The 19402-nt window shown below is 46.3% G+C and overlaps 2 protein-coding genes across 7 annotated transcripts; both read right to left on the bottom strand.

Moving 5' to 3' along the window:
• Nucleotides 1–827: 827 nt before the first annotated feature.
• On the bottom strand, nt 828–8445 carry LOC117962349 (D(1) dopamine receptor-like). 3 transcript variants are annotated; one of them, XR_009319805.1, is made up of 2 exons: nt 8021–8445; nt 828–1947 (listed from the first exon to the last, which is right to left on the bottom strand). XR_009319805.1 is itself a non-coding variant. In XM_059013761.1 (2 exons), the coding sequence occupies exon 2, from the start codon at nt 7227–7229 to the stop codon at nt 5811–5813; it is 1419 nt and encodes a 472-aa protein (XP_058869744.1). In that variant the 5' UTR covers nt 7230–7252; nt 8021–8445; the 3' UTR covers nt 4929–5810. The 3 variants fall into 3 exon arrangements, 1 of the variants encoding a protein (XP_058869744.1); XM_059013761.1 differs by lacking the exon at nt 828–1947 and adding an exon at nt 4929–7252; XR_009319806.1 differs by lacking the exon at nt 828–1947 and adding an exon at nt 7273–7305.
• Nucleotides 8446–10275: 1830 nt separating this feature from the next.
• LOC117397825 (charged multivesicular body protein 7) lies at nt 10276–19073 on the bottom strand. 4 transcript variants are annotated; one of them, XM_034912444.2, is made up of 11 exons: nt 18796–18967; nt 17809–18101; nt 16809–16980; nt 16354–16539; nt 15606–15739; nt 14835–14883; nt 13989–14108; nt 13475–13573; nt 13158–13212; nt 11035–11151; nt 10276–10850 (listed from the first exon to the last, which is right to left on the bottom strand). In XM_034912444.2, exons 2-11 carry the CDS (start codon nt 18096–18098, stop codon nt 10783–10785), a joined length of 1290 nt encoding a protein of 429 aa, XP_034768335.2. In that variant the 5' UTR covers nt 18099–18101; nt 18796–18967; the 3' UTR covers nt 10276–10782. The 4 variants fall into 4 exon arrangements, with proteins under 4 accessions (XP_034768335.2, XP_034768334.2, XP_058869658.1 ...); XM_034912443.2 differs by having other exon boundaries at nt 10276–10853; nt 18796–18949; XM_059013675.1 differs by lacking the exon at nt 18796–18967 and adding an exon at nt 18278–18537 and having other exon boundaries at nt 10276–10853.
• Nucleotides 19074–19402: the final 329 nt, after the last annotated feature.

The following is a 19402-nucleotide window of genomic DNA, read 5'->3' as shown; positions in this document are numbered from 1 at the left end:
CTCTCAGGGTCGGCTGTGCGTTCTCAAAGAGGGAGGGTCTGTGGCAGCGCCCGTCACTGCGTGAAGATTTTCAAAATCAATGCCCCTGCTGGGAAAGGAATAATCTCTCGCTGTCTCAAACTGAAAGCACATTGCACTCTGAATAAAAATGAAACACAGGCCTTTCATCTCCTGATAAAGAACACCGTTGGAGATCAGTTGCAGGAAAAAAAAAAAAAAACAACACTACAACGGATGCTATTTTTATTTTTCACTGCAGCGCAGAGGAAAATGATTCCTACCTGGCAGGGCTTCCACAATGACGCTGTCAATGACTTGTCTGTGGTGCTGTTATCTCAGTTCAAACAGAAGTGCAATCTTGTTATTTTTTTTTGAAAGCTGCATTGTTTTGCAATCATGCTGTGATTGCAGCTTCCATAATAATTTTTGTAACCCTTACTTGTCATCCACTTCAGTTCTCTCTATGGATCTGAAACCAGCAGAATCGCATGCTTTAACAGGCATGGTTTCTCATTTTAAAACACGATATCTAGTAACACAGATCTGGCCAAAGGTTTTGCATCCCCCTATAGAATGAACTCATTTTGCTTCATAAAGTCGAATGAAACCTGCTGAATAATGTTAACATATTGAATTGCACACTGCTTTGTAGTTTTCCATATACTTCACAAAAAACTGACACAATCTAATATGAAATACTGCTGTTCTACTATTATGGCTTCTGGTAGACTTTTGCGATATCATTTTGTAGTTTCTTTGATTACATGATGTTGAATAAAATATCTAAATCATATTGTTTGTTTTTTTAATTCAGTCTCCATCCTAAAATTCTAGCTGATGCAAAACTTTTGGCCAGAGCTGTTTAGATTAGATTAAAGAACTTGCATGAGTGAGATTATCCCCACCTCTTCAGGGCATTCTTAATTGATTCAAATCTTTAATGCTTTTTAAAAGTAGTTTTCCTGGATTTCTGACTAGCCAGCAACAGTCGAGAACAGTTTCCTGAATGTCAAACTGAGTTGATTTTTCAAAGTGTTTTTTATTAAGGTAATGCTTATTTGAATGACAGGTGCATGGCTTCAAATTAATGACACGGAATTGAAATTCAACCGTCTGCACAATGCCATCAGTTAAAAAGCCCTCTGGAAAAAAAACATGCTAGGCTGCGAAAATCTAAATCAGGTCTAGACTCTACAGACTGGCTAATGGGTCACCAATCACCACCTGTGCCATATGCTGCATCAGACAGGGGCACTGCGATTGAATTGCAATGGCTTTGCAAACTGGGCAGGAACAGTCTCCTGCACAGATTCATCGAAATATATAGGGCTCAATTCACAACACATTAGGACTGATTTTTTTTTTTTTTTTTTTTTTTAAAGCCCATTTTGAGTAATTAAATCAAGTTTGCAGTTCACGAAAACTGTTTTAGAGAGGGTTCGAATTTATGCTCATTTGTCAAAGCACTGTTTAATCTCGGAGGATATTTCTAAACACGAATGGTCTTTCCCGTGCTTGCCTGTTCTTTACCTTCGCTTTCACTGTGCTTTATTAGACTTTGCTTTTCCTAGGGGAACTTCAATAAGTGATAGAGTGAACTCCTTTGCTCTAAAAACGAGGCACGTGGCTACACTGGTGTACTGAGAGTTTCGACAGGGTTCCCGAGAGCTCCTCTTCCCAATCCTCTCCTGTAATGCTGTGCAGGCTGATAGAGGGAGGGGTTCACCTTGAATCAGCGGTCAGGTCCCGGGCTGTCTGGATTGATGGATTTGATAGCGGTCTCTGTCAGATCAGGGATGATGGATTGCATCTGCCTGCCTGACAGACAGCGCCTCGCCCTCCAGTTCAGGTCACTTCTTTTCACGCTGGCTTGGGTCACCAAGTTGAGCTTCAATTCTCCTGATTGGCAAGTGTGTTGCAGTGGTCAGTCGACATTTGAACTGGGCACTATGAATAGAAAAAAACCCAATTATAATGCAATGCAGACAGACGGGCACTGCAATAGCAATGCAGACAGACAGGGGCACTGCAATGGCAATGCAGACAGACAGGGGCACTCCAATGGCAATGCAGACAGACAGGGGCACTGCAATGGCAGTGTAGACAGACAGGGGCACTGCAATGGCAATGCAGACAGACAGGGGCACTGCAATGGCAGTGCAGACAGACAGGGGCACTGCAATGGCAATGCAGACAGACAGGGGCACTGCAATGGCAATGCAGACAGACGGGCATTGCAATGGCAATGCAGACAGACGGACACTACAATGGCAATGCAGACAGACAGGCATTGCAATGGCAATGCAGACAGACAGGGGCATTGCAATGGCAATGCAGACAGACGGACACTACAATGGCAATACAGACAGACAGGCATTGCAATGGCAATGCAGACAGACAGGGGCACTGCAATGGCAATGCAGACAGACAGGGGCATGACAATGGCAATGCAGACAGACGGGCACTGCAATGGCAATGCAGACAGACAGGGGCACTGCAATGGCAGTGTAGACAGACAGGGGCACTGCAATGACAATGCAGACAGACAGGGGCACTGCAATGGCAAATCAATGGTTATGTACCAAAGGGTATCTCAAGGGCAGTTACAATGGGATGATGCACACATTGGTAGAATGGCACAGTGGGAACATTTTCATATTCTGACATAACCATGGCAACGGATAATCCATTCCAGTTTCATGTCCTCCCCTCTCCCCAGTCAGCCAGCCTGTCCATTCCTGCAGGCTCTGCGAGGTGTTGCAGGGCCTGCTGAATCGGACTGCTGTGAACCAAAGTGTTCTCCACATGCAGCTCCCATCAAGAGCCTCTCCTTTCCAGACAGGAAACCCGCTCCGCCATGACATTGAAATGGGTCACGAAGATGGGAGGGAGGGGGGTTGACAGTCGGGACAGACAGAAACAAGCTGGGTTTGATTAAAACTCGACACGGCATCTTGTTCCAGGAACAGCATACAGAACAGCATGACTCGAAGCCGCTGACACCAGATCCACCCCTATCACTGCGCGGACGCCTCTGTTACAGTCACGCTGATTGAACAGTTGGAATGGGACGCAATGGTGCCAGAAGGAGACGCTTGCTGTCGCGTTCACTGGCCCGTACGGGAGTCTTGCGTCTCATCAGATCCCGTGAAAAACAACGTGCCGGGCAGTGGGCACGGTACAGAAAACTGACGCTTCAAAATGTACAAACTCTGCTGCTCGTGCTGCTGCCAAAACAGTACGCCATGAAGCGAAGACGAGAACGTAATCATAAAAACAGATTAGGGACGCAATTATTTGCGTTAACTCTCAGGGCTCCCAGCACCGGGCTTGTGAGTGGTATAGGGTTCACCGAGCTGTAAACACGGTCTCGTTTGATTTTAGAGGTGGGGATAGTTTAATGCTGTTATTGGGTTCAAAATGAATACAAGGACAAATGGCCGTCTTTAGTAGAATACATAAGAACATAAGAAAGTTTACAAACGAGAGGAGGCCATTCAGCCCATCTTGCTCGTTTGGTTGTTAGTAGCTTATTGATCCCAGAATCTCATCAAGCAGCTTCTTGAAGGATCCCAGGGTGTCAGCTTCAACAACATTACTGGGGAGTTGGTTCCAGACCCTCACAATTCTCTGTGTAAAAAAAAGGTGCCTCCTATTTTCTGTTCTGAATGCCCCTTTATCTAATCTCCATTTGTGACCACTGGTCCTTGTTTCTTTTTTCAGGTCAAAGAAGTCCCCTGGGTCGACATTGTCTATACCTTTTAGGATTTTGAATGTTTGAATCAGATCGCCGCGTAGTCTTCTTTGTTCAAGACTGAATAGATTCAATTCTTTTAACCTGTCTGCATACGACATGCCTTTTAAACCCAGGATAATTCTGGTTGCTCTTCTCTGCACTCTTTCTAGAGCAGCAATATCCTTTTTGTAACGAGGTGACCAGAACTGAACACAGTATTCTAGGTGAGGTCTTACTAATGCATTGTAAAGTTTTAACATTACTTCCCTTGATTTAAATTCAACACTTCTCACAATATATCCGAATGTACCATCACAGCTAAACAAAAGGAAACCGGAGCTAATGACTTGGTTGAATTAATTAGTTTGTTGCTATTTTAGTCATGGGATAGTGCAGTCAAGTTTTAAACGGGGCTGGTTCGTTTCCTGCACGGGACTTTCGTACACTTTGATGTGTTTTTGCCAGGGGATAGTGCTCTGAGAAGGGGCTGGTTCATTATCTTCTCTGCGCTTTGACCTTGAGGTGAAGCAGGACGCTCTTAAAAAGGGATGCTTCGTTATCCTCACAGGACTTCACTACATTTTGAAAAGTTTTTACCACAAGACAGGTCTGTAAACTTTGAGACTCAAAGTCTTCTCTTTTCTTAACTTTTTCACTTAATAATTCAGCACGGAGCAAACGTGCTTAACAGAGAGGACGATGGCAGCTCAATTTCAGCAGGGTCTCGCGGTTTTGTTTTGCTTTAAGCGATTTCACAATCAGAAGAAATCAAATTGTCGAGTTAATTAAGCCGCTGTGAATATTTGTATGCGACCTGTTCTGAAAACGCAGATTCGTGTTAACAGTCTTGAGTATGTGGTTACGTAATGACAGCTGCAGACCCTTATGCAGAAATATAGCCTTTAGGATTCAGGACATAAATTAGTAACCGGGTTGAATGATGCGTATTGATCAGAATACACACACTCGCGTATTGATCAGAATACACACACTCGCGTATTGATCAGAATACACACACTCGCGTATTGATCAGAATACACACAATCGCGTATTGATCAGAATACACACAATCGCGTATTGATCAGAGTACACACACTCGCGTATTGATCAGAATACACACACTCGCGTATTGATCAGAATACACACAATCGCGTATTGATCAGGTAGGAAATGAAATGTTAATAACCTGCAGATGGTTTCTCTCTTTGGGTCTGGATGCACTGTATCGATGCACAAAACAAGACTACCACAATACAGCGTGTTTATTGGTCTCTTTGAGAAGGTCGGCTACACAATACAGCGTGTATACATACAACAGACAGAGTTTGCGTTATAGGATGAGCTATGTGCAGCATCCCTTTAAAGCAAAACACCTTCAAACGTCTTATATATATATTTGGCATTGTTTGCAATCCTTTGCAAACTAAATCACTGGTACGTTTTGTCAATCTAAAAAGCGAGATCGGTTTTAGCGTGAAAGTATCCAGACAGGCGCTGTATTCCTACGCTGGGATTCCCAGTAGTGATGTGACCTTGAGATTGCAAGTCATTTCATAACATTGTCTCTCTGTTCCGATGGATGCGGTGTCAGAGGCAGAGGGAGACCACAGCGCAGGTGTTCCGATGTATTGCAAGACATTCCATTTCTCTTTTTTTGCATATGACCCGAACGATCCACAAACCCCAAACTCCAGTGCCTAGCCGGACGCATTCCAACGCATTCAATATCACGGCATTATTAAAACAACCGCCTGTACGAACACTGGTATCATCGTATCCTTAATATTCCAGCAGCAACGTGACCCTGATATTCCACAGAACTCCAGACACTGTATTCCAATGTTGCAGAGACCCTGGTAAGCGTGTTCCAGTGAATGCATCGGTAGTTAGCCCCTATGTACAAATCTGTCCACATTACTGACCATATTATGAATCTATCCAGTTTTGCCCCCCACAGCTTTCTTAGTAACGCTTTCCTTCCACAGTTTCAGGAAATCTATCCGCAGTTTTCCAGCGCTCTGAATCACAGCTGCAGTGTCTCTGTCCTCAGTGTCCTAGCTCCTGCAGCCCCACCTCAAGCCAGCCCGTCGGGTGTGAAGGGGGTGATTTTATCCAGAGAGATGCCCGTCTCGCACTCAGCGTGCACCACAGCAGAGGGGCAGCTGGGGCTCTCGCACCCGCACACGGAGGCCGGCGAGATCTGGGAGACCTTGTCGAAGGAGAGCTCCTTCTCCCTGGGGGACTGCTTGACCATGTTGGGCAGCAAGTGGGGGCAGCTGAGGGTCATGACGTCCCGGGGGTTGGTGGTGTCGTGGTGGTAGGACACCAGCTCGTTGCTGAAGTTGACCGTCTCCACCGCGTTGCTGGAGCAGAGGCGGCTGCACCCCAGGATGGTGCTGAAGGCCCTGCGGAAGTCCGCGTTGAAGGCGTAGATGATGGGGTTCAGGGTGGAGTTGGCCCAGCCGAACCACACGAAGATGCTGAAGGTGGTCTCGCTCACGCAGGGCGGCTGGCCAGGGCCGTGGGTGGCTGGATCACAGAAGGGGACCATGCAGTTGAGGATGAAGAAGGGCAGCCAGCAGCAGACAAAGACGCCCATGATGATGGAGAGGGTCTTGAGGACCTTGGTCTCCTTCTTGAAGGAGCTCTTGAGGCTGGCATCGTGGGGGCAGTCGCTGCCTTGGCAGTTCTGGGCGTGCTCCACCGCCCGCTCCAGCGAGGAGATGCGTCGGATCTGCCTCTGAGCGATGAGGTAGATGCGGGTGTAGGTGACGATCATGATGGCCACGGGGATGTAGAAGCTGATGAGGGACGAGGAGATGGCGTACGTGCGGTTCAGGCTGGAGTCGCAGTTCTCCGGCTGGGTGGCATTTGGAGAGGAGCCGGGATCCGGAGGGATGTCGTCCGCTTTGTGCCAACTCAGCTGCACCGGGATGAAGGAGATGAGAACAGACAAGGTCCAGGTCACCCCGATCATGACGAAAGCTACTCGCTGGGTCATCTTGCGCTCATAGCGGAATGGGCTGGCGATGGCCCAGTAGCGGTCCAAGCTGATAATGCACAGGTTGAGGATGGAGGCAGTGGAGCACATGATGTCAAACGCCACCCAGATGTCGCAGAAGCTGCCAAACGGCCAGAATCCGGCCACCTCGGTGACTGCCCTCCAGGGCATGACCAGAATGGCCACCAACAGGTCCGAAACGGCCAGGGAGATGACGAAGAAGTTGGTGACCTTGGAACGCAGATGGCGGAATTTGACGACTGCCGCGCACACCAGCGTGTTCCCCAGCAGCGTGCTGAGGATGAGGAGGAAGAGGAGGCAGCCGCTCAGGGTGCGGAGAGCGAGTCCCGGGGCTTCCTCCTCGTCCCAACTCTCTCGGGACCACGTGCCGTTGGTCACGTTGCTCCAGGGAAGGCTCTCCTCCCCCAGCCGCTGATGTGGTCCCGATTCCCAGCTGCTTCCCTTGGGGAACCGGAGCTCCATTTTCTCCATAGCTTCTGGGCCAACTTCAGGAGCTGAGAGAGAAATAGTAAACGGCCATTGCGTGTAGGCTGCGATCCCCAAATAGCTTGAACTGATAACAAAAAAAATAAAATCTTCTCAAAACAAGCAGTCCATGTCTGCCTCTGCTACTCTCCTAGGTGAGTACATCTTCCACTTTCTCTAGTCTGATGTTTGATCAGTCTTTTTTTTCAACCCCAGTTTGAATCTGTTTGCCTGCATCCCCTAGCAAACCCATCAGGAGTGTGGAGCACTTGAGCTCAGCTAATGAACTCCAAGCCGTTTTGAACAGAAGAGGGAGCGAGGAGAGAAGGGGCACGGAGAGAGAGAGAGAGAGAGAGAGAGAGAGAGAGAGAGAGAGAGAGAGAGAGAGAGAGAGAGAGAGAGAGAGAGAGAGAGAGAGAGAGAGAGAGAGAGAGAGAGAGAGAATGATTACTCTCAGTGGCTGACTGCTCTCTTTTTTGAGAGCTGATCTTCTCCCCCCACACCAACGTCAGCAGCTGCTGTAATGTATTTAAATTTTTACACGCTGGGCAGAGAGGTTAAGAAAAGGATGCAAGTTTCAGAAACAACTTGTAGGTAGCAAGTTATAATACAAAGAAGAAAAATCTTCACTCAGCATCCTTATAAATCGTCTGTTGCTCATTATTATTATTATTATTATTATCATCACCTGCTTGCTTAAATCATTCAGTGTCTCAGTACTGTGTTACTTTAGCCTGTGTCCGTCAATGGGTACAGTTTACACGTATATATTTCTTTGCTCTATATACTGCACTTACCTGTAAAGTAATCTGCTTAACGCGCATGCCTGAATTCAGTATGTCCCTTATCCACGGCACTCGGGGATAAGACTGTGCAAAGCAGAGCATTGAAATCGCAGTTCAAACTACAACACGAGACTGTGCTGTGCCGGAGTGTACTGATGAATACACACGTGTGCGTAATTGTTTAGTCTAAAAATAGTAAAACTGCGTACCTCTTCAAATCCAATGTTGCTTACACAGCGTGATAGCGAACGTGAAATCTGCGACTGTTTACGAGCCGAAAACAATTAAAAAGGTTTCTATTAAGCGAATGATCAGTTCAATGAAGGGTCTAGTTAAATAATTGAGAGCTCAATTGGAATGAAAACCGGCAGACACAGGGGGGTCCCCAGCACTGGCGGTGGAACAGTTTTTAAAGTGGGGGTGCCATTGAACCAAACTGTAACCCCTGCTTACGATGGAAGTCGTGCTGCCGCACCCCCAGTTCCAGCGCCATCCAGGGGGTCTGTCTGTCGGTCGGTCTTTTGTTGTAGTTTGGTTTGTGCAGGCGTGGGAACACAATTATAGTGTTTGGAAAGGAGAGTAACTGAGGGAAGTGAAACGAGCCTGCACACGGACTTTCCTGTGGTATTATTATTATTATTATTATTACAATGGTCAATGTTTGTATGTCTTCTGTATTTACGCCTGGTTAACGAACCTTACCCTTCCTTAATGCACTAAACATTGCAATGTTGCGGTTTGCACGTCGGTGATTTAAAATGACTGTTTTTGACAAATCTTAATTATGATGACGTGTTAATGGAAAATCTCTTAATTGATCAATTGGGTGTTGAACAATGTGGCGTTGCTACTTTTTAACCGTGATTTTATAGGTATGTTGACTGTTTTTTTTTTCTCTTCTTCTTGGTAACACTGTTCCCCATATTTTAATTTAACTCGATATAAAACTAACCCGATATAATACCATTCCGTGCTTTACCGCACTGATCTGGCGCAGTCTGACTACAGATTTTAAAACGCGAGCCCCTCTGAGCGCGCGGGTGTTCCAACTACAGAAATGATTAACGCACGCGCGCACCGCAGGCTGCAGTGATTAAATGCAATGCTATGCACATGGTAATAAAGGCATGCTGATTTTCATGGGCTGTTTGTACTGCTGTTATTCACTCGCATATTCAGTCTATTCGTAGACCTGTTTTGCTATTGCCAGCGCGTCTACGTCTTATTGCTATTATCAAAGCACACTTCACGGGACAGAGCGCAAGGCATTTTAAACCGCGTTTGCGTCCTGCAATGATTTGCACTGTTAGTTCTGCTTAGAATGAGACAGCACGCCAGTAATATACAATCTTCTCTGATTACTCTAAATGACTGCTCCGATCCCCGGGGGCTTTTCTATACACGCCATGCATGTGAACAAAGAAATCCAGATTATCAAACAAACCTAGTGTAACAATTCCTTTACAAAGTGCCATCGTTTTGGGTATCTATATTAGGGAGATTGCCTTCAGTCTGTGATGAGAAAATAAAATAAAACAACAAGTCTTCTCTCCCCTCCCCCCCGGAGATGCTGGTTAGCGTTCTTTCCCCACTTGTAAAAGGCACTGGATCTACACTTCAAAGGGAAAAGCTAATCCCACAGATTTGGCAGATACAGTATAAACGTTGTGTTGTAAAAGATCGTTCTGCTGAGCGTGCATCTCTGCAGCGGGTCACCTTCTTGTTCAGAATACTGTGCCAGCGTGCTTTCATTACAGGGTCAGCTCCAACGCATTCTCTATGCGTAGCGAGCGCATCAGCCTTTCCAGCGCCTACACTATTCAATACGTTTGGGTTTTTTTCCCCTCTAACTAATATGATATGGTTCATACTTATATAGATAAAGATCGATAAATGATCATATTACTTCAACTCTGTTCACAATGACAGTGCTGGAGAGATGACAGTGGAGTGTTTAGACTAGTGCTCATTATTATTAAGGTGCTGGTAATGACAGCGCTGCAGAGCTGAGAGTGGAGTGTTTAGACTAGTGCTCATTATTATTAAGGTGCTGGTAATGACAGCGCTGCAGAGCTGAGAGTGGAGTGTGTAGACTAGTGCTCATTATTATTAAGGTGCTGGTAATGACAGCGCTGCAGAGCTGAGAGCGGAATGTTTAGACTAGTGCTTTGTTCAGGTAACGGCAGAGCTGAGAATAGAGCGTGCTACTGAAGAGAATACAAAGACAACACCATGACGATGAATAAAACATCATACAAAAAACAATGTAACAGCAATATCATTTTTATATTGTATGTAAGTAGTATACAGTATGTGTGTGTGTCTATAAATGCCTGTGTGTGTTTTTAACATAAAAAATCAATTCAGAAAGTAAAGGCCTCTTTAAAACTGAGTTACAGACACAGATGATTACTTTATTTTAAAAAGGCAGTTTTCTTGATCCGGATGGTTTTTAATGCTTCAGTCCCTCTCTCCAGACAGTTTCATGCTGGAATTCTCTGCAGACAGTTTCATGCTGGAATTCTCTGCAGACAGTTTCATGCTGGAATTCTCTGCAGACAGTTTCATGCTGGAATTCTCTGCAGACAGCTCCATGCTGGAATTCTCTGCAGACAGTTTCATGCTGGAATTCTCTGCAGACAGCTCCGTGCTGGAATTCTCTGCAGACAGCTCCGTGCTGGAATTCTCTGCAGACAGCTCCATGTTGGAATTCTCTGCAGACAGCTTCATGCTGGGATGCTCCTTCAGTCCCTCTCTCCAGACAGCTCCAGTCTTCACTGCGCTGCTTCAAGGGCAGGAGTGCTCTTCAGTGTGGAGCTGCTGGGCTTCAACCCTGGAGATGCTGCTATTGAAGAGAACACAAGGATGATTTGCTGTCTATCTACACACACCTTTATCAAGGGAAAGTGTGTTTGAAAACAAACAGTGGAGTTACTTACAGGCTTTTGATGCATTATAATATTAATATATACTTTTTTTAATATTATCTGGCACGCAGGTAATACAAGTTTGCCCAATTATTTTACCCAGATTTGAGGGGAGGGGCTTCGTCGGAACCTCTGGGAGAGGGGGCGGGCTGTCCGGAGTGGCGTCTTCCAATATAGACCTGAGCTCCGCCTCCAGCTCATCTGTGTCCCCGCCCACTGGAAAGAGAAGTGAAACGGTGAGGCATGCAGGGCCACAGGCAGCAGAGGAAGGCGCCTGCTGTCCATCAAGCACTGAACCTGCTGCCCATTTAAGAACATAAGAAAGTTTACAAACGAGAGGAGGCCATTCAGCCCATCTTGCTCGTTTGGTTTGTTAGTAGCTTATTGATCCCAGAATCTCATCAAGCAGCTTCTTGAAGGATCCCAGGGTGTCAGCTTCAACAACATTACTGGGGAGTTGAGTTCCAGACCCTCAATTCTCTGTGTAAAAAAGTGCCTCCTATTTTCCATTCTGAATGCCCCTTTATCTAATCTCCATTTGAGATCTGACTTAAATCACTGCTGTTTTTGATAGAAACAGTGGCGTCACGGTTATGAAAGTCTCTTCAGTGCAGGATTTATTTAAAACATTTCAAAACGACAGCGGTGTTTAACTCCGGCGACGTTTATAACGATCGAACAGAGCCCAGCGTGGGGTGAAATCGGGTTTAATTCAGTTCTGTTTTGTCATGCTCTCAACACACAACTCGTTAGGAGCGTTAACAGCTCACTACACTTATTAAAGAAGGAAACGGCTGCGATGCTTGTTCTGACTGGATGCTGGGGAGTCTGCAGCCCTCTGTGTGCGGCTCTGCTGCGGGGGAGGGAAGCGATACAGGCTGCCTTGCCATTCAGACAGGTGTCTGAGCAGAGCCCCCCCCCCCCCCCGAGAGATTCTGATTGGAAATGCATGACATGCAGGTCGAGCCACCTGCCCTCTCTGCTTCCACGCCAAAAAACACATTCTTATATAAAATGATCCGCAATGTTTTAACGGACGCTTTCTTCTCAGTTTCCTAAACTTCAGGATCAGCCTTTGATGTTGAATAAATAAAGTTACGCTGCTGACATCCTGCTGTACAGACAGCACAGCTCAGCTTCGGATCTGAAACGCAACAGAAAACGTTCCAGAAATTTAACTAACATCCCTGGTTAACGGTAATCACCGCTTTTAAAAATATTTAGAAAACTGTACCGTGTTCAGAAGCATCTTTGCTGTCTCTGTATCTCCTGTGACTGTCACCCTTTTGGTTGTTTTGAAGTGCATAACTCTGCTGTTATCGCGCGTCTATCGTTTGCAGGACGTACCATTCCACAAGGGATTCTGGATTTCAAAGCTAATAAGAGAACGCGCACGCTGTCGTTTGCACCTTTAAGAGACCTAAAGAGTGTCACCTTCTGCAAAGATTAATGAAACTGGGAGAATCTCCCTTCGAAACGGATTTGCTAGATCCCCCCCCCGTTTAGATGTTTTTGAAACAGTTTGTGTGAACTCTTCGGAGGTGCCAAAACATATATGCTTTTGAAAATAGATACAGAACAGCTCTGGCCAACAGATTTGCATCCCCCTATAGAATAAACTCATGTTGCTTCACGAAGGCGAATGAAACCTGCTGAACAATGTTACCTTAACATATTGAATTGCACACCGCTTTGGAGTTTTTCCACATACTGAAGGAAAAAACCGACATATTGAAAAATGGGACAATTTGAAATCTAACATGAAATACTGTGCTACTATTATGGCTTCCGGTAGACTTTTGCAACATCATTTTGTAATTTCTTTGATTACATGACATTAAATAAAAGATCTACATTATATTCATATAGTTTTTTTTGTCTCAATCCTAAAATTCTAGGTGATGCAAAACCTTTGGCCAGATCTGTAGATAGGAAACGTTACATGGCACAATTATACAGCCAGTGCCTGAAGGACCCCCTTTGTAAACAAGGCTCTCAATGGGTAAATCTCCTGGTTAAATAAAATTTTAAAAAAAGATAGAAAATGATCAGGAATAATGGCGTGGGCGTCTGTGAATACTGCAACGCCTTTACATGCTAGAGAGAGCGTCTGTCCTCAGACTGTCTGTAAGGTGTGCTGGAGGTGCTCTCTGGGTAAGTGGCTCTCCTGGCACGGGTGAGAATCTGGGAGGCGCAGGAAGCACCACAGCTCAGGGACGTACTTGAGATGTCGAGTCCTGCCAGCGTCTGGTTCACTTCGTCCTGGGCGTCACAAAGCTGCACAGACACAGAGACACGAGGGTTACGTGAGCTGCCAGCGAAACACTCAAATGCAAACACATGTGAAAGAATGCAACAGCGCTGATACCAGATTATCACGTTTTAAAAGCCTAAATAAATGTTCACTCTCATTTTTTTTTTATTTCAAAGCGTTTCTCATGACTTGTTAAAGTTTCTTTGTGTTTCTAAATTTAGCACGACTGTATAATTGTGGATGGTTGTTGCACTGTGGACATTGACCAGAGGGGGGCGCTCTCACCTCCTGGATCTGGTCGACCAGGTTCTCAGCTCTCTCCACCGTCACGTCCTTCAGAGACAGTCTGAGAGCCGACACGCCAGCCTGGTACGCCTGCACCACCTGAGAGAGAGAGAGACAGCGCGAGAGAGAGACAGCGAGAGAGGGAGAGGCAGAGAGAGGGAGGAGAGCGAGAGAGGAGAGCGAGAGAGAGAGAGAGAGACCATCAGCACGGTCATTTTGCAGTTTTTCCTGTTATGCGTTTAATGTACCACTGTTTGCAATGATTGATATTGTTTTACCAGATTTTAAACATGTTTTACCAGAACTCAATGGGCTTTCCGATGCTTAAAATTAACTGTAGCAAACAAAACAGATCTCCACCGTGCACAGCTCTCCATTTTATTGATCTCCAATGTGCAGTTTGGAAAGAAACTCTCTTACAACACGCATGGATGTTCACTTTGAAGCAGAGACAGAGAGAACGAAAGCCAGCGAGTGCCCCTATAGCAGGGATCTTGGCGCGGGCCGTCCTCACCAGGCGGTCTGTGTGTGAGTTGGCAATCCTCTCCAGGATGCCCTGCACCGTCTCCAGCTGCGCGTGCAGGCTGTCCGCTCGCTTCTCCACACGCTTCCTGGCTCTGAGACACCGCAGCGCCTGGGGGAAGAGAGGGAGAGAGAGAAGGGAGGGAGGGAGCCCCACAGCGTCGGATCACAAAGGTCTGGAACCAGCTTGCAATAAGCAGTAAGCTGGGTGAAGCTGCAAAACCAGTGAAAGAGATGCTGCACGGACTAACCCGATAGCAATGCCAGGCAGACCGTGCTTACCAAGCAGCTGGATTCAAAGGAGCATTGCAGCACACCGCGTGGTCAGTGCAAATACCCGAACGCTGTTTAATGAGGTGCTTCTGTGAGCAGGTCACTGTGGCATACTGATTGGATTCAAGTGCAAGGTCCTTATTCACAAAGTCATGTGTATTATATTAACAAGCTGTAATAAATCAGCACACTAAACGAGCTGTGTTCGGAGGGGCTGGCGGCCTGCCCGAGTTCTAGCTTTAGTTTTCATGCTGATGGAAATCTTGGAGGTGTTTTAAATTCAAAGCGTCTCCTCTTTGATGCGCGAGGGTGAAATCATTCGAATGCATTACTTTATTCTTTCTACGTCAGCGCGATGGAGCAACGCCGCAGCGAGCCGATCTGCTGTCAGTTAAGACGCTTGTAATAATGCCATCACCCGTTCCCCTGGCCGCACAAACGCAGTTCGGTTTTCCATTTACCGAAAACAGATTGGATGCTAAAAACAGCTGAAAGACGATTAAAAAGCAAAACCGGCGTGCGCCCCTACTGTGGAACGCGCTGCCCGCAGTCACGGGACTCCTACCTGCGTCTTCTTCCCCTGGCCAAGGAGAGTCCTGGCCTCCTCTCTGCACCTGCGAAGCACAAAGACGCGCCGTGTCAATCAATAGGCTGGACACCAAAACACAAAACCACGAATCCACGAGTATCTTCAACGTTTGGATGGAAAACGTCCTGTTTGAGAATCTCCTCTTGATTTTCCACCTTGTTTAATTTTTAAAATTTTTTTAGTATCTGGACGCACTGTACACCTCTGAAACGAAACAGTGGATTGTTTGAAATAAAACTAAATATAAAGACAGCTATACATACTAAACTGCAGCTTTTAAATATGTATAACAGTTTAAACTTTCAATCTGTTAAACGTTGATTTTTTTTCAGCCTTTACAACCAACGTCCAGAAGTAGCTCATTCAATTCATTCCAAAACCTCGGATGGTCACAGTGTCAAAACTGCCCTGTCAGCGCCCTCTAGTGGTTGCTATTGGATTCGTTTTTTTCATAAAACCTGTAACAATTCATCCAGAACTCAATAGCACTGAATTCAAAACGTTTGTCAAAGAAACTTTCTTTTAGTAAACCGTGAAAAAATCCAACTATCTATATAAAACTATTAATACAACTCCCACTGCATAGCAGTTTGATCCATTCCTGGTTTTACTACCAGTTTAATAACCCATACCCGAGCTTGTTATCTATACACTAATCAAGCTCACAGTAAAACCTGGGGTGGGTGAAACCGTTCTGCAATAGGAGTCTTATTCCCTTCCATGCATTCCCGTTCCTGGTGTCCGTACCTCTCTGCCTCCTGAGCCAGCGCCTCCACTCTCTCCCCTAGGAGACGCTCGCTCCTCTGCAGCTGGTAGATGCCCAGGTCCACCTCCCCGACCGGGGACACGCGGCTCTGCCCTGCCTGGGTGAACTTCACAATCTGGGGAGCAAGCGGACAAATCGAGGTCAGGGAACCTCACACAGGCATGAAGAGGTGAAGACTGCGTCCCAGACAGCCTTCAGTAGGGTTAGTGTCAGTACTGATCCCCAACGGGAGACCTAGAGGCTGTTTGAGGTCTTTGATCTTTATCAGCAACATAAGGAATACGGTTCACACAACTTCCTCCTCATAAAATCTAAATAATCTGAAAATGCGGATGCGGTTGTGATTGGCTGATTTCGCCGGCTGGTTTGTACAGGAGGTGAAAAACGCTGGCGTTTTATTAACAGGTGGCACAGCGTAGTCGCATCGTCTTACAGGGGTAGGGCCACGACTGTAAATAATAAGGCTGTCAATTCCTGTAGTTTACACACCTGTAAACGTTTACTACTCCTGTAATTACACTGCTATTAAATACATGTAAAATAACACCTGTAAATAATACCCTTGACAGCTGTCACCCTTGGACACAACTGGCTATGCTGCAAGGCAAACGGGACTAGATTTGCCCGATCCAGGTTTAAATAAGAAATCAGCCTTTTCTCAATCCCTTGACCGGATTCCACTGGACCGGACTGCACTGGACTATAGTGAGAGAGTGCCAGTGGCCTCACCTTCTCCCCCTCGTGCACGGCCACAGTGACCTGCTTCTCCCTTTGCAGCTGCAGCAGAGCCAGGCACAGGGTGGTCTCGTCAGGGCAGATGTGAGCCGCCAACCCCCGCAGCTCCTGGAAGGGGAGCAGGGTGCGCTCGGCCGCGGGGGAGCTTCGATACACACGCAGCAGCTCTGAAGCCTTCTCCTGGGGGGAGGCAGACACACAGTCACTACAGACTCACACGCTCGTTAGGACAGCGTGCACAGAGACAAGAAAAACACGTGCAGGCACGCGGCTTTCTACAAGGAGCGGACTGAAGATTCAACACAACGGGCTAGCAACTGTGCCTTTGTTTTTATTTTTTTTTTAAATACTAAAAGAAACTTAGTTAACTACAGTAGAAGTCTGTTTCAATGGTTTGTCAGTGAACATCTTCCGTTTCTTGAAGTATGTCTAAACGCAGCACGACGTACCTTGACGAGCTCCGTCACCACGTAGGGCTCCTCCGGTGGCACGCGGTTGCTGCCCAGGACGGTGGTCAGGGTCCATTTCAGTGGCTTGACCAGCAGCAGCCCCACGCCCCACGAGAGCCACCCTGGATCCACAAGAGCTGCAAATTCAGACTCCTTCTGCAGCTTCCCGCGCCTGCCGGACACGATACAGCCGTCACAGAGGAGAGGCCGCAGGGCTTCAACACACCTGCAGGGGGGGCTGGGGAGCCTACCACTTCCACAACGCAGCCCCAAGACCTGCCTTTCAATCCAGTTCCTTTTCAAAATCAATTCCAAATTGAGATTTTAGAGACAAACTGCTGTGATTGATCAGCTGTCTTCATTTGCAGTCAGTGTGATTGAATAACAAACAGTGACTTTAATGCAAGTTCCCACTGTGAGAAGCTTGTTTTAATTTTTTTAAATTTGACCAGCACTGTGTTGGAATTGACTAAAAGGGTATTGGGAATTGATTTTAAAAATTGGAAAGGGAATAAGAATTGACCCTGAATGCTGGTGCACGACAGCTGATGACAGCAGTGTGGAGTAGTGGTCAGGGCTCTGGACTCTTGACCGGAGGGTCGTGGGTTCAATCCCAGGTGGGGGGACACTGCTGCTGTACCCTTGAGCAAGGTACTTTACCTAGATTGCTCCCGTAAAAACCCAACTGTATAAATGGGTGATTGTATGTAAAAATAATGTGATACCTTGTAACAATTGTAAGTCTCCCTGGATAAGGGCGTCAATAAATAATAATAATAATAATAATAATAATAATAATAATAATAATAATAATAATAATAATGCGTGAGCTACAGTTAGTCTTTCTTAATAAACGCACCCACAGAAGACTAAGCAAGGACCTGCACAGATAGACCGTGGTGGGACACCGCAGCTGCCCCTAAAAATAAAACACAAATAAAAAAAGCATTGCATTTATGGATATGGGTACCCCACGTTGCTCTGGGTTGAAAATAACCACCTGATCATATCCTGGACGACAGTGGGCAGGCCCAGCGGCACGGTGCCGTTTCTCCTGAAGCTCTCGCTCAGCTCCTGCAGGGTGACGCTGACAGCTCCCCGCCGCCGGCAGCAGCTCACGATCAGCGGCGCCCAGAAATTCATCTTCCCGTCCCAGTCCGTGCAGTTCACCTCCCGGTTCAGTTTGAACGCCGAAAACAGGAAAGCCATCCGCTCGTCGTCTGCCCATTCGGGGGGCAATGCTGAGGGGCTGCCCGCCTGCTGCGGTGCGGTTGGAGCGGAGGCAGACATATTCTACCGGAACAACAAAAAAATAAGATAAATACATGCAGTCTGTACCTGTCCACTCGAAGCGTAAAAGGCGAATTGTGTTATTATTATTTGTTTATTTAGCAGATGCCTTTATCTATGCTAGACTAGGGTGTGTGAACTATGCATCAGCTGCAGAGTCACTTACAACTACGTCTCACCCGAAAGACGGAGCACAAGGAGGTGAAGTGACTTGCTCAGGGTCACACAATGAGTCAGTGGCTGAGGTGGGATTTGAACCCGGGACCTCCTGGTTACAAGCCCTTTTCTTTAACCACTGCACCGCACAGCCTCCTGCATATTTTGCACGTTAAGTAATTGAATCTGAAGACAGCTGTGTCGACACACGAGTTCACAATATCGTGCAACAACCTTACAGTCTTTCTCTGGATCAAAGAAGTACGTGCAAACACAACTACAGAAGTTATATTTAAGGTACTTTAAGAGATAAACTTGAAAGTAAAATGTATCAGACAGTAAATTAATAATTAACTGCGAGTTCAAATTGATCAAAATGCCCGGTCAGGTGTATTGCATTATTTTGTGTGAATGCCAGGGACACTGAAGTGATTAGTCTCTGAATTACATTTAAAATCGACGGCATTTTAAGCAAACGGCTTTATTTTTTTTTGTCTAAACCGGATAAAGTTCTAGCTATGTTAACATTTCGCAAGTGTACCTCTCAGCTTCTCAGCTTCTCCGGCGACACATTCTCTTTTTAAATGACGCACAAAAACATTGCGCTTCCCGTCAAATATAAATATGAACTACTAGAGACGCCGTAGATTGATACACCCGGGTTAAAGACTGCAGGATGGGAAAATGATGTCACAAGTGGGCGGGGTTAGTAAACAGCATTGCTGGAGCCCGTAGAGCTCTTTCAAGCGCAATCGCAATGCTTTTAACCTGTTCACGCTCGCCCTGACAAAATGTTTCTGGACATAATCAAGCATTAATTCGCATAAATAAGTGGGTCACTTTATATTAACGATATTGTGTGTTGTTATTTAAAAAATGCCGGTATATCCCGGCGCTGCAACACAGCATCTCCGCAATGTATTCAGTACTGAGTGGGCTCCACAAATGGCTCCTGTAATTGAGTACTGAACTGCATCACGGGATGGACTGTCCTATCCTTCTTTATGTAGTCCCAGGTTCATCACTGCGTTTCTCAATCTGACTCTTCCCTCTGCAGCCAATAGAGAGGGAGCCTAGCCCTTCGTAGCGCACCTGAGGCTCGCCTACGGCCAATCAGACGAGACAAGGGCGGGGTTTGAGGATTAAGA

The sequence above is a fragment of the Acipenser ruthenus genome, chromosome 46 (genome assembly GCF_902713425.1).
Source record: "Acipenser ruthenus chromosome 46, fAciRut3.2 maternal haplotype, whole genome shotgun sequence".
In the NCBI taxonomy this organism is placed as follows: Eukaryota; Metazoa; Chordata; class Actinopteri; order Acipenseriformes; family Acipenseridae; genus Acipenser; species Acipenser ruthenus.
The sequence above is the reverse complement of the archived record's forward strand: the minus strand, read 5'-3'. Positions and strand labels throughout refer to the sequence as shown.

Coding starts and splice junctions, on each gene's coding strand:
- LOC117397825 (XM_034912443.2), bottom strand. CDS start 18,098: ATGTCTGCCTCCGCTCCAACCGCACCGCAGCAGGCGGGCAGCCCCTCA. Junction 14,884..15,605: donor CTGGCTCAGGAGGCAGAGAG/GTACGGACACCA, acceptor TGTGCTTCGCAG/GTGCAGAGAGGAGGCCAGGA. Junction 14,109..14,834: donor GCCAGGGGAAGAAGACGCAG/GTAGGAGTCCCG, acceptor CTCTTCCCCCAG/GCGCTGCGGTGTCTCAGAGC.
- LOC117962349 (XM_059013761.1), bottom strand. CDS start 7,229: ATGGAGAAAATGGAGCTCCGGTTCCCCAAGGGAAGCAGCTGGGAATCG.